The sequence below is a fragment of the Muntiacus reevesi genome, chromosome 3 (assembly GCF_963930625.1).
Source record: "Muntiacus reevesi chromosome 3, mMunRee1.1, whole genome shotgun sequence".
In the NCBI taxonomy this organism is placed as follows: Eukaryota; Metazoa; Chordata; class Mammalia; order Artiodactyla; family Cervidae; genus Muntiacus; species Muntiacus reevesi.
Window position 1 is genome coordinate 2304617 of NC_089251.1, and position 14082 is coordinate 2318698.

The following is a 14082-nucleotide window of genomic DNA, read 5'->3' on the forward strand; positions in this document are numbered from 1 at the left end:
TCCTGGGGACCAGGCCAGAGGGGGCAGGAAGGCCACCCAGCTGGGGGTGCCCAAGTGGTGGGGAAGCCGGGACGCCCGGCCCACTCAGGTGTGGCAAACCCCTGCTCCCCCCAGTTCCCCAGCCACCAGGCCCTGGGGTCCGCCCAAAAGCCTCTCCTCCCAGACCACAGAGCCTCGGACTTCTCCCCTCAGCTCCAGCTGTATCCCCAGCAGGGCGGACAGGGCCACAGAAATGGGGTGTCCATCTGATCGGGTTTTCCTCTTTCATGGTGGGTTGACTCACTCCTCCAGCCTCAGTGGACCCCTGGGAAGCGCGAGTGGGGTGATGGTGCAGAGAGATGCGTCTGAGCCCTGCTTCCCATGTGGCCCGGGAGTGGGGGTGGGGGGTGCCCTGCGGTGCACCCTGGGGGAGCTGCGGGGTGAAATGAGATCAACACGCAGATGTGGTGATCACTGACGTCCTCCTGAGGCCTGACGTTGCTGAGCTGAGGCCCGGAGAAGTGGGGAGCTGCGGCTCACCATGGCACCCCAGTCTCCCTCCCAACCCCAGTCTGGAGCTCTGCTGGGGCCCCACTGGGAAGTTCTGGCTCCTCCTTCAGAAGCTCGAGGACCCTGGCAAGTCTTTCATACACAGTCGGTGCCCCCGAGTCCCTGCCGGGCGCCCTGCTCTGGGCGGGGCAGCAGAGCCGTGGACCGCAGGCAGGGCCCTGCTCTTGCGTTGCTCACCCCCAAGGGGCTGCTGGGAGAGCTTTTGGATGTTCGTGAACCCCAGAAACGGCTGGCAAAATGAGACAGCCCCTGTTCTCTTTCTGGGGTCCCTGGAGAAGTGCAGACTGCAAAGCGGACCAGGCCGAGGCATCCACAGCATTTTCTGGACACCAGTAACCCAGCCCCAACCCACCTGGCGGTACCAAGGCCCGCTGCTGCAGGCATCCTCAGGCCTTGGGACCCAGGGTGAGCACAGGCCCGGCTCACTAGATCCCGGTGCCCGGCTGGCCCGGGTGCTCTGTGGGCTGGGCTGGACTGGGCTGCCTGAAGATGGAGCTTGGGGGGGCGGGGGGCCGCTCCAGGTGCGGTTGGGCACAGCCTCTCCGGGCTCCGTGCTGCTCCCGCCACCGCCCCCCCCAACCCCAGTTGGGCTCTGGGTAATATCTCCGAGACCAGCCGCAGCGATGCAGAGCGATTCGCCGTCTATTTATTACCAAACGCAGGAATCTGGGAGCCCGCGGAGCGTGAAATTAGGACCAAATGTGGAGGAGGTCTAGACAGGAACTCCAGCCGCTCCCGCTCGTGGACGACGGGGCCCCTGGGTTCCCAGGAACCAGACAGATGCTGTGGAGGGAAAGCCGTCGGCCAGACACCAGGGTGGAGAGAGGCTGGCGGGGGCGGCAGACCCGGGTCCCCGGCCACGCTCTGCCCTCTGCCCGCCGCCCCAGCCCTGGCTCCCGGTCTAGAAAGGAGCAGGAGCATCACCACTGCTGGGTCCGATGCTGCTAGCGAAGCAGGCGGATTCCAGGGCCCCATTTAGACCCGCTGAAGCTTGGGCCTCTGCAGGCTGCCCAGGGTCTGGTCCCAGAAGTGGCTGGGCGGGTTGAGCCGGAGGCCCCGCCGGTGCAGAGGGTGCAGGGATGGGCTTCTCCTTGGCTCCTGAAAGCGCAGACTGAGCCTTCAGGAGGCACAGAAGGCAGGGCCTGGCGGGCGGGGAGGTGGGGGCAGGGAGGGGGGACGTTTGCCTACCAAACAGACTGAGGAGCTCAGTCCTTGGTCCTCAGGGCAGGGAGGGGTGGGATGGAGCTAGAGGAGCAGCGAAGAATCGAGGGTCTGAAGCGGGGCGGGCCACGTGGTCCAGATGGCGGCCACGCGGGGCTTCTGCCAGGGGAGGGGCTCCGGGGCGGGGGACGGGGTGCAGGTGGGCCAGTGTCTGGCTCCCCCGCCAGGTGTTTCCTGCTCCCACCTCCACTCGCCCGCCGGTCTCACGCCCACAGGAGACAACCAGAGCGTGCACAGCGGCGGCTCCCCGGAGACTGTGGCTGTGGGGAGGGGGCCGAGGCCTGCCCAGCCCCCCTCCACAGACTCCGGGGCTGGGGGTGCCCAGAGGGGGCACCCCCCCTCTCAGCTTGTCCCTGTAAAAGCCAGGGGCGGGACAGGGAAGCAAAGCCGTTTATAAAGCTTTAAAACCGTTTATGGTCCCAGGGGGCAGATTAACAATTCAGCGCAATCCTGGCCAAATCGTCTTGGCGGGCGGGCGGGCAGACGGGCGGTGCGCGGAGATTGCGGTGGGGGCGGGGGCTGGAGGAGGCCCGGCGGGCGGCTCCCCCAAGCTGTCCCTGGACCCGCGGCCCCTCACTGTCCCTTGCCTTCCTCTCCCAGCCTGGCCCATCAGATGGCCATCCTTCTGGGACGGCTCAGAAGCCTCCTCCTCCAGGAAGCCCCCCACGGTTCCCCAACACAATATCACCCCCTGAGCCCTAAAGCAGTTGGCTGGTCTCTGGGGCACTCAGCCACTCGCAGGACGCAAGTGTCAGGGGGACGCTGGGTCAGCCCGGTTTCCCTCTCAGCCCCCAGGCAAGCGTGTCAAGGGTTTGCAGGGTTTGCATCCTGATCCATTGCTTGGATCAGCAGCTCCACGCTTTCACATTCGTGTCCTGAAACTGTGTCGTGCATCTCAGCTATCGGGACCCCTCACGGGCCGGGCTGGGTAAGGACGCACACCTGGATGCTTGCAGTCCAGGGCTGACGGAGCCGGTTCTCTACCTCCTTCTGTAGCCACAGTACAAAGGAGACTGCCGAGGCCCAGGGGGCGGCCTGTGACCCAGGTTCTCGTGAGCAGCCGGCAGGGCGCCCCCCACCTGCCCTCACGGGCAGGACAAGGGCCCGCAGACTGCTCACCTCGGCGTCCCGCTGGGCAGTCCCCGGCACAGGAAGGAGAGCCGGAAAGCGACAGCTCAGCAAGGCCTGGGCCTCTGGCTGCCGTTCTCCCGCTGACTTGCTGTGTGAGGTCATGTGTGCCCCCCCCCACCCCGTCACTACCCCTGCGCTGGCCTCAGTCTCCTCCTACCGCCCCCGTTAAGCAGAGGTGTGAGACGTGGTCCTTGCAGCAACTGGCACTCCAAGGTTCTGTGAGTTGCTTTAAGAAGTCCAGGAAGGCTGCCTGGAGGAGAAGGCGTGTTCTGGGCACTGATGGCAGGGCAAAGCCTGCAGAGGCAGAGGGAAGCGCGCCCTTGGGGTGGGGCCAGGTAAGGGCGGAGGGCGGCTGGAGAGTGGGGGTGAGGAAGCCACGTCACAGTCGGCGGCTGATGTAAGGCTGGGGCGTAAGCGAAGCTGCCAGGGGTGCCTGTGTGTGCCTGCTGCCGGGCCTGGGCCTGGGACCAGCGCCCAGCTCGGGCGTTGCTGCCCCTTGGCATGCCCATGTCTGCAGAGTGAGGCTGAGGCGCTCCAGCTGGACGGGGCGGGGGTGTCAGAGCCGTGGCTGCTGACAGCCCTGGCGCCTGGCCTGTGAGGGCACCCTCCCATCACGCCGCCAGGCTGCCCGCCGCTGGAGGCCCCCCCACCCAGAGCCAGGAAGCCCGAGGGGCCATCTGTGTCTCAGACCCGGAGGGTACGGCGTGGTCACACCCTCGGGGACCCGGTGGAAGGTTTACAGGCAGAGAGTGAGGTGTGTCCCAGCGCAGCACACCTGCCTTCTGGCGGAATCCTCCCGTGCGCTCCCATTCTGCAGGGGAGGAGACTGAGGCCCAGAGAAAAGGAGGCATTTGGAGCCCCGTCCTTGCAACTGGCAGGAGACAGGGCCACGCAGGGAGCAGCTTGCCTGCCGGGGCGCGGTCCGGCTTCCCTCCTGTCCTGCCTCCCCAACCTCTGCCCCGGCCGCCGAGTCCCCTTATCTGTGAGGCAGGACCATGGTGAGCTTTCCGTGATGTAAGTAGCAGAGACACATGCAAGACGGCGTGTTATCAGCGAGTCACCCCGTGGACCCCAGGGAGGGTTGGGACCCTGTACCCGGGCCCACAGCCGCCTCTCCGCCCTGTCCTCCCGCGGCCCGGCTCCTCTGGCTCCACACCCAGGCTGCCCTGCTGCAGCCTGGGCGCCCACCGAGCGTCAGGGAGTGGGGACTGGCCAGTCCCCAGGCCCCGGTTCCGTTTCCTGGGAGAGAGAAGAGGGCCGGCCCAGCTGGGGTGGGGCGAGTCCTTCCCACCCCGTCCCTGGCAAGCGTGTCCAGAGGGGCAGCGGCAGTGCGCACGAGGCTGCGGGACCCTCTGGGCTCCCTGCGACAGGCGATGGGTCCCACATGGCCTTCAGCTGTGACGGGCCCGTTAACGGAACGACACGCGTGCTTCGCGTGGGGGCTGGGCTTTGGCTCAGCCAGCGGGACTGACCTTGGCCAACTCTGAACCTCAGTCTCTTCATCTGCAAATTCGGGGTCCCAATGCCTGTGCTGCCCCCCACCGCCCCCGGGGGAGGCCAGGGAGGGCCGCCGGGGTCCCGTCCACTGCCCGCTCTCTGGCCACCCCAGGGTCAGGCTGAGATGAGCCGTGGTGTCCCTGTGAGTCGCCGGAGGGCAGCGTGGGGGCACGTGGGGCCCGGCGCTTCGCCGGCAGCCGCCTGCTTCGCTTTGCCTCACCTCCGTGAAGGGCGTGCAGTGCATCTGGACAACAGGCCTGGCCCCTGGCCAGCATCCCCCCCTGGCCGCCGCCTCTGCACAACCAGCTCCCTGGATCAGGCCCCGGTCGGCCTGCACCCTTGGCAGGGCTGGTGGGCCAGCTGGCCTCAGCCCCCCCTGGGGGCCAAGGGAGGTCAGAGCTGCCCGGCAGGGTGCCCGGGAATGCAGGGGTCCCTGGGGCTGCTGCTTCGTCTGTGTGGCCTGTGCTGTGTCTTCCTGACCGGGCCCCGTGGGCCCAGCTGTCTGGACCTGCCTGTCTACACTTCTGTCTGTCTGAGTTTGGAGCTGTCTGTGAATCTGGGTCTTGTCTCGCTGCTCCGGGCCTGTCTGGATCTACCTTTCTGTCCCTCTGACTGTCTGCTCGGAGTCTGGGGTCCCCTCTCCACGTGGCCTCTGGCACACAACGCTGGCTGGGCCCGACCCCACGGACACGTCCACGCCCTCCTCTGTGGACTGGGGTCCGCGGGACCCCTGCCCAGCCCCTCCCTGCCAGGCTCCCTGACCCTGCAGACCAGCCTGCGGGGACCCCCTGAGCCTCCAGCCTCGCCGCGCGGGGCTCAGGTCCCCCCACCTCTGACCCTCCGCCTGCCAGACCCCCTGAGTCTCCCGACGAAAGCCCCGTCTGTCAGTTCTTCTCACACATTCCTGGAAGAAGGAAAATCAGCCCAAATTCCAGCAAGTCTTTGGCAAGGCTTATCAGCAACTTTAGAAACGTGCACACCACAAAACTCTTCACTGCGTGTTCCTAGGAACCTGGGATGTAATGCAGCTCCTGGCCTGCGGGGCCTGGCTGAGTGAGCGGGGCCCCTCCATGCGGCGGGGCCTGTGACAGGGGTCCCTGTGGACACTGTCTCGTCTAGGAGAACCTGGGCACCTGGGGAGAGATGTCTGTGTAACCAGCGAAGGTGCAGAGGGTGCAGACAGAATGTCACGTTCGCTTAGGACAGGGACAGAAATCTGTATTTGCTTACCTTTTTGGAAAGAAGCCACGGAAGGGCAAACCCAGAGCTCAGTGAAACTGTCAGTTCGGGGCAGAGCAGGGAGGAAGCAGGACCTCTCTGAATGCACCTGGTTTTATGCTTTTGACTTTGGAGCCAAATGTTTTCTGCAGTGAACAAAGTGGACTGGTGACTCCCTGGAGGCCCAGTGGTTAATTAAAACCTCACCTTCCAGTGCAGTCAGGGGCTTCCCTGGGAGCTCAGATGGTGATGAATCCGCCTGCAGTGCAGGAGACCCGGGTTTGATCCCTGGGTTGGGAAGATCATCTGGAGGAGGGCATGGCAACCCACTCCAGTGTCCTTGCCTGGAGAATCCCGTGGACAGAGGAGCCTGGCAGGCTACAGTCCATGAGGTTGCCAAAGAGTCGGAGGTGACTGAGCGACTGGCGCTTTCATTTTCCAATGCAGGGGGTTCATGTTCCATCCTTGGTCAGGGAGCTAAGACCCCGTGTGCCTCACAGCCAAAAAACCAAAAGAAATAGCAGCAATATTGTGACAAATGCAGTAAAAACTTTAAAATACTAAAACCACCTTTAAAAAAAAAAAGCTAAGCTAAATCAGTGTGTTTTTCTTTTTAAGACAGTTAAAAACTAACTGAAATAAATGAACCTAAATATCGAGGTAGTGGGGGAAAAGAAGCATCCTAAGAATTATTTCAAGTGACTGCGAAACAGTCTTTTTACTTCACATCCCTAAGGGGACAAAAACAAAAAGAATAACAAATATCAAATTCCATTCAGTAGTCTTGTTAGTAAAAAGTTTGGTAAGGAAACTTTTAAATGGGAAAAAGCAAGTAAGTGATGAAGTGTATGTTATGAGGAAATAAAACTTGCACTGTAAAAGTCACATAGACATCACATTTTAACATGGAAAAACCCTTTCATCTTCTAATTTTAAGTGGAAATATCAGTGTAAACTCATGTTCATTTTTCTCTCCCTTAAAAGAAAAGTCTTTCCTAGATCTGGCCACTGAAAAAGCCCAGAACCATTGCAAAGCCAGAAGCAGCTAGCTCCTCTAGGGCCCAGACTGTGTTCTCTAGAACCACTTCCCAGCAAGAGAGCTGAGCATCCCAGGACTGCAGCAAGAAGAACTGGGACATTTTATGCCTAAAAGCAACATGCCATCAAGGATTAGTGGGGTCCCATTAAACTGACTTTGGGGCTTCCCTGGTTGGCTCAGCCGGTAGAGAATCTGCCTGCAATGCAGGAGACCCAGGTTTGATTCCTGGGTGGGGAAGAACCCCTGGAGAAGGGAGAGGCAACCCACTCCAGTATTCTTGCCTAGAGAATTCCATGGACAGAGGAGCCTGGCGGGCTACAGTCCACGGGGTCGCAAAAGAGTCGAACAAGGCTCAGTGACTAAACCACCACCATCAAAGTGACACGGAAGTCAACGTGGAGGCCAAACCCATGGTCCCAGGGAGATCACTTAAACATCAAAAGGAATAACGGCTGCAGTGCATTGAAACACATCAAATATGTATAAATCAGTGAGAACAAGATGATGCTGTAAAACGACCGCAGCCCTCATGGGGTGCCAACTTGTTCTGAAAACTGAAAAATTTACAAGCTGAGCATCTATGCTTTTCCTCTGCAGTCTGTTAATATGACCGGCTACGTAACAGGGAAAATTCTTTAGAGAAGAGTCGAAGCTGATACGCACAGAATAAGTGATAGCGTCCGCGCAGTCTCTGTCTGCAGCGCCTAATGAAACAACAGATCCAGGCAGGGATTCCCGGCCGCTGCTGAGAGAATGAGGGAGAGCTGGCGGGGAGGCCTGGGCTACCAGCAGCTGAACACGCGGGCTCATCTTAACATCACGACAAGAGGAACAGTGGTCCTGGGGCCCTGAAAGTGATGTGGTGGGAAGCCAATTTAGAGGGCAGAAGCATGGCAGAGGAACACGTGAAATGCTGCTGGAGGAACTGCAAGCCAGCTCTCGTACATGGAATATTCTGTGAGATCAGTGCCCCAGATTCTTCTGTAAGCAGCCTGCAGGGAGGGGGATGAGGGGAAACAACAGTCAAAAGAGCCAAACTCAGCTGGGTCTGGATTTGAACAGCCAACTGTGGAAAAGCACTTTGGAGCCGAGTGGAGGCTTGTTAAAGGCCCTCACCTGTCAGAGTCTGCACGGAAGTGTCTGTAAATAAACTGATATGCTCTGGGATTTCCTTTAATGGGCTCAGTTACCCCTGCCATGCAGTTCCCCGGGGTGAGGGGAATGGAAGGGATTGGGAGGTTCAGGCAAGGTGTACTCAGCAAACCCCTTGTTAAGCCTTGGTCCCCTGGAATGGGCCACAGCGGGAATCTACACGACGTGCGTGTTAGGTTGCTTTCGTCGGGTCCGGCTCTTTGCCACCCTATAGACTGTAGCCCGCCAGGCTGCTCTGTCCTTGGGGATTCTCGAGGCAAGAATACTGGAGTGGGTTGCCGTGTCCTTCTCCAGAGTTTCTTCCCAACCCAGGAATTGAAGCCAGGTCTCCTGCATTGCAGGCAGATTCTTCATCTACTGAGCCACCAGGGAAGCCCTTCATTCCCCAGCCAGTGACCGAGCTACCCGCCCAAGAGCAAGTGTGCTCGGCCGAGCGCCCACACAGAGGCTCACGAAGCCTTCGCGGAACCCCGGGAGCGAGGCCGTGTGCTGCTCGCGTCCCCTCCTGCAGACGTGGGAAGTGCTGGCAGGGGCAGGGGCGCTCTCCCAGCCCACCCCAAGCCCCTGCCTCCTGCCGGCCCTGGGGGTTTGTTTTCCCTTTCAGAGTACTTGCTTAGCGTCCTAACCTAGAACAGGCTTCTTCTGCAAAGAGCTGGCAGTGAAGGTGGTGGCGTGTGTTGCAGGCTGTTGATGGAGAAGGGGGCGGATGACAGCCGGGACAGTGGTCATCACCGGGGGCATCTTGGCGACTGTGATTCTGCTCTGCATCATCGCGGTTCTGTGCTACTGCCGGCTCCAGGTACTCGGGGGCGTGGGGGGGTGGAGGGGAGCCCAGGGTGGGACCCTGCAGAGGGCGGGAGCCCCCGCCCAGGGCGAGGCCTCCAAGAAGGTGCAAGGCAACCAGCCCTGCCCAGCCTCCGCGTGTGAGGGCTCAGTGGTAGTGTCCCAGACGCCCTGCGAGGCAAGGCTGCTGAGGTTCAGCGAGGTGAGGGCCTTAGCCGACGCCAGGCAGGGAGCAGTGGTGAGCCCTCGGGCTGTGCCTCCCTGCCCTGCCCTCTCTTAACGGCTGTCCTGGGCCCCGTGTCTTCGTGAGAGGAGAAGCCGGGTGTGCAGGGCAAGGCCGTGCAGCCCGGCCCCCTCGAGCTAGACTGGGGCCGGACTCCAGCTCTGCTGCCCTCAGGCTGCCTGAACCCTGCCCCTGGGCCTCAGTGTCCCCACCTGCGAACTGGACCTGGTCACGGCCCCTGCCCCGTGGTTGCTGTGGGGCAAAATGAGTGAAAGTGAGTGAAAGTCGCTCAGTCGTGTTCGGCTATTTGCGACCCCATGGACTGTACAGTCCCTGGAACTCTCCAGGCCAGAATACTGGAGGGGGTAGCCTTTCCCTTCTCCAGGTGATCTTCCCAACCCAGGTCTCCTGCATTGCAGGCGGATTCTTTAGCAGCCGAGCCAGCAGGGAAGGGGTGAAATGCGAGAGCGCCTCATTTAGGGACCCCAGGAGTTCGGGGCGCCTGGGTCTCGCGCTCCCCTCCATGGTGGTGGTGGGGACACGGGCGTCTGAGCCGGGGGCGTCCCGGCGCCCTCCCAGGCTGCGCGGGGGGCCGGGGTGGTGGGGGGCCAGGGTCACGGCGGCCCTCTGCCCACAGTACTACTGCTGCAAGAAGGACGAGTCGGAGGAGGACGAAGAGGAGCCGGACTTCGCCGTGCACGCACACCTGCCCCCGCTGCACTCCAACCGCAACCTGGTGCTGAGCAACGGGCCGGCGCTCTACCCGGCCGCCTCCACCTCCTTCAGCCAGAGGTCCCCGCAGGCCCGCGCCCTCTGCCGCAGCTGCTCCCGCTCCGAGCCGCCCGCCTTCTTCCTGCAGGAGCCAGAGGACGAGGGCGTCAGCAACGGGGGGGAGCGCGTGGCCTACAGGAGCATCAGCCAGGAGGACGTGGGGCCGCCACCCGGGGCCTTCGGGGGGCTGGAGGCACTCAACCCCAACCGCCTGTCGGCCATGCGGGAGGCCTTCTCCCGCAGCCGCAGCGTCAGCACCGACGTCTGAGTGCGCCCCCTGCCCCCGGCAGGGCCTGAGACCATGACGGGGGTCCCGGCCTGGCCCCGGGGCCCCGAACACGGTGTTCCTCATGTGCCCATCGTCGCGGGCGCTCCAGGGCTCCCTGCAGGGGTCAGACCCAGTGAAGGCCGATGGGGCTGCCCCGGGCAGCGGCCGCTGGGGCCTGGGTCTGCAGGGAGGCAGGCGTGATGCGGGCGCAGGTGGGGCCTCCAGGCGCCCGGGCTGCACAGTGAGGCGGGGCTCCAGGGCACGGACGCCGGGCTGCGGATGCCAGGGCTGCCGTCAGGAAGGGGCCAGGGGACGGGGACTCCCTGGGTCTCGGTTACCTACTTGTTTAAGGATGACGCAGCCGCCAGGCTGGGGCCCTGCAGCTCAAGCCTTGGGGGCCAGGTCTCCTGTCCCCTGAATGAGGCGCCCCCACCGTCCCCACACACCCCGGCTTCCAGTGCAGCTGAGACCCTGCTTGAGCCCGCCTCCCTGCCGATGCCCAGAGAAAAGGGGGGTTTCTCGGGAGGTGCAGCCCCAACTGGCTTTTTGGTGAAAGTGGAGTGGGGAAGAGGCCGTGTGCCAACGCTCCCACTTCAGGAGTAAAACACGCAGCCCACTCCTCAGCCCTGACGTGGCCGGGCGGACAGAGTCACGCACCAGAGGCGGGAAGACCCATCGATGCCCCATGGGACCTGAGACACCCTCCCACCTGGCGGGTCTCAGGAGGACCTGGGAGCAAGGCCTCAGGCTGCCCTTCCCTGCGCTGGCCCCCGGCCCCCCGGCCCCCTGGCCCCCCGGGTGAGGACAGCTGAGCTCAGCCCCCACCAGGCCCCCTCAGGCCCAGCGGCTCCTCCCTCCACCCAGCCAGAGAGCTGCCCCAAACCCAGGGATGCCTGCCGTGACCAGGGGCGCCTGCCCCAAACCCAGGGGCGCCTGCCGTGGGGAACACAGCCCCCCGCGCAGAGGCCCTGTCTCCTCTCTCTGCAGCCTGGCCCCCGGAGCCCCCGCCCTCTCCTGGGCCCTATCTCTCTCTCTTTCTCCCCCTCTGCCTCTGGGTCCCAACATGGAGCACCCCCGTAGGGCAGCCCCCATCTGCCCAAGAAGACAGCCCGAGCTCCCCAGCCACGCGGCCTTCCCGGAAGACGAGCTCCAGGGCCAGCGGCTTCCCCCCGGCGTGGGCACCACAGCTCCCGCGCTCTCTCGGAAGCGCTGCTGAGCTGCGACTCCGGACGTGAGCAGAGTTAGGAAGACGTCCTATTTCGGGCATTCTAGATTTTTTTTTCCCTCGTCTCCCCTTCGCCTCCTGCCTCCGTTTGGACTCGCTGATGGATTCATGCCCAAGCTTCCCGTTCCCTTGTCAGACCCCACGAGTTTCTTTCTGATGTATTGGCTGGGGTGGGGGTGGGGGAGGGAGGTGGGGGGGGAGGGCCCGGAGGTGGCACTTCTCGTGGCCCTTCTGTTCGGTCTCCTGTTTCCTTGTCTGGTCTCTGGCCTCTGTATAGATTCCTAGATCCATCTGACATCATCAACACGCACACACCCATCCAAGCTCTCCCTCAGCTCTGCTGAGGAGACTGGGGGAGCTGCCTGCTCCCCGACAGAATCGTGAGCCAATAAAACTCTCCGACACCTCGCCCGCTGTCTTTGGTCTGCCCGGGATTCCTCTCCTGAGCTTCCTGGCAGGGGCTGCGTCCAGCCCAACCCCAGACAGAGTGGGCCCTTCCTTCCCATCCAGCCCCAGGGGTCAAGGCTCAGAGGGACTGGCCCTGGTCGCAGCCGTGTTGGGTTTTGACTTTCCTGGGGTGTCTGTATTCATCTTAAAAGATTGGAAGCCACTGGCCTGAAACCCCCGGGCTCCTGGAGCGTGGGTTGGGGGAGGCGAGCTGTGGCACCTGGGGCGAGTGGCTGACCCCTGTGGGCCTCCTTCTTACCATCCACACAGTGGGCGGTGGTGACACGGGATTCACGGGGCTCTGAGGAGGATGAGAGGAGGTGCTGGTGATGCTCTGGGCACAGAACCTGCCCGTGGGATGCGGGATGCGGGATGAGGGATGAGGGATGCGGGATGCGGGATGAGGGATGCGGGATGAGGGATGCGGGATGCGGGATGAGGGATGCGGGATGAGGGATGCGGAATGCGGGATGAGGGATGCGAGATGAGGGATGCGGAATGAGGGATGCGGGATGAGGGATGAGGGATGCGGGATGCGGGATGAGGGATGCGGGATGAGGGATGTGGGATGCGGGATGCGGGATGAGGGATGCGGAATGCGGGATGCGGGATGAGGGATGCGAGATGAGGGATGCGGAATGAGGGATGCGGAATGCGGGATGAGGGATGCGGAATGCGGGATGTGGGATGAGGGATGCGAGATGAGGGATGAGGGATGAGGGATGCGGGATGAGGGATGCGGAAGGCGGGATGAGGGATGCGGAATGCGGGATGAGGGATGCGGGATGAGGGATGCGGAATGCGGGATGAGGGATGAGGGATGCGGGATGAGGGATGAGGGATGAGGGATGAGGGATGCGGGATGAGGGATGCGGGATGAGGGATGCGGGATGTGGGATGCGGGATGAGGGATGAGGGATGAGGGATGAGGGATGCGGGATGAGGGATGCGGGATGTGGGATGCGGGATGAGGGATGCGGGATGAGGGATGAGGGATGAGGGATGCGGGATGAGGGATGAGGGATGCGGGATGAGGGATGAGGGATGAGGGATGAGGGATGCGGGATGAGGGATGCGGGATGAGGGATGCGGGATGTGGGATGCGGGATGAGGGATGCGGGATGAGGGATGAGGGATGAGGGATGCGGGATGAGGGATGCGGGATGAGGGATGCGGAATGCGAGATGCGGAATGCGGGATGAGGGATGCGGAATGCGGGATGCGGAATGCGGGATGAGGGATGCGGGATGAGGGATGCGGGATGAGGGATGAGGGATGAGGGATGCGGGATGTGGGATGCGGGATGAGGGATGCGGGATGAGGGATGCGGGATGCGGGATGAGGGATGCGCACAATAGTTGCTGGGGGGTGGGGAGTGATCAGGGGAGGAGGACGGGGGAGTGGGGAGGAGGGGGAGGTGGGGAGTGACTGGTCGTGATGGTGAGGTATGTCAGGGAGCCCTGGACCCCTGGATTGCCGTGATCCCACCTCCACTGGAACCGAGTCGCTGACCCTGAGGAAGCCTACCCCACAGGCCTCCACCTTCACGGCCACTTGCCCAACTGTGACGCCATCCTAAACACTGCGGCCCACCCTGCTTTGGTCCCACTTTGGGGACAGAAGGCCCTGCATCCCAGCCAAGCAGCCAGGCAGCCTCTCACCTCGCTGCTTCCTGTCCCCGATGGAGACCCTCCCCGCGGCATCCGCGACCGGGGCCGGCTCGCTGTCCCTCAGTCAGCGGATAGCCAGACCCTCCCTCCTCCGCTGCAGCCAAACCAAGGTGCTTTCAGCATCATAAACACCCACCCCTCTCCCCGGAGGCTTTAGAGTCACTCCTGCGGCTGGACCAGCCGAAACATCACCTCCTCTGGGAAGCCCACCAGTGTCCCGGTGCCCGCCAGTCCAGATGAAGTGGCTCTTCTAAGAGGCCCAGAAGCAGTAACGAGGGCTGTGTCCTGAGCTCCCCACGTGGGCCCACGCTGTGCCTCCCCCCCACCCGCCCACCTCACACCTTCTGTTCTTCCCAGCACAGGCGGCGGTGGGAACTTCCCCCCAGGGTGCGGGCCTTCCCCCCTCGGGCCCGCGGGCCCCACAGCCCAGTTCTAACTCCAGCACCTGAGTCCAACCCCCCTGAGCCCCTCCCCGCAGGCGCCCTCGCTTTTGTCCTCTTCTGTCCACTTCCCCCCGACTGGCATTTCCTCAGGGAAACACTGCAGCCCAGTCCTAGTCCCCCCAGCCCCAGCCCGACCCAGATCTGGTCCCAGACCCAGCCCCGGACCCGGTCCCAGACTCAGCCTCAGAACCAGACCCAGCCCCAGACCCAGCCCCGGACCCGGTCCCAGCCCCAGACTCAGCCTCAGAACCAGACCCGGCCTCAGACCTGGTCCCAGACCCAGCCTCAGAACCAGACCCGGCCCCAGACCCAGACTCAGCCTCAGAACCAGACCGGGTCCCAGACCCAGTCCTGCACCCAAGGCTGCGTCAGACCATCTGGGGCGGTGAGCGGGAAAGACACCCCACCCCTCCTGGCAGAGCCCCGGACAGCCCACAATGCCACC

General features: G+C 63.1%; 1 protein-coding gene across 1 annotated transcript; it reads left to right on the top strand.

Moving 5' to 3' along the window:
• Window positions 1-8513: 8513 nt before the first annotated feature.
• Window positions 8514-9852, top strand: FAM163B (family with sequence similarity 163 member B). Its single transcript, XM_065928141.1, has 2 exons — window positions 8514-8606; window positions 9451-9852. The coding sequence occupies exons 1-2, from the start codon at window positions 8514-8516 to the stop codon at window positions 9850-9852; spliced, it is 495 nt and encodes a 164-aa protein (XP_065784213.1).
• Window positions 9853-14082: the final 4230 nt, after the last annotated feature.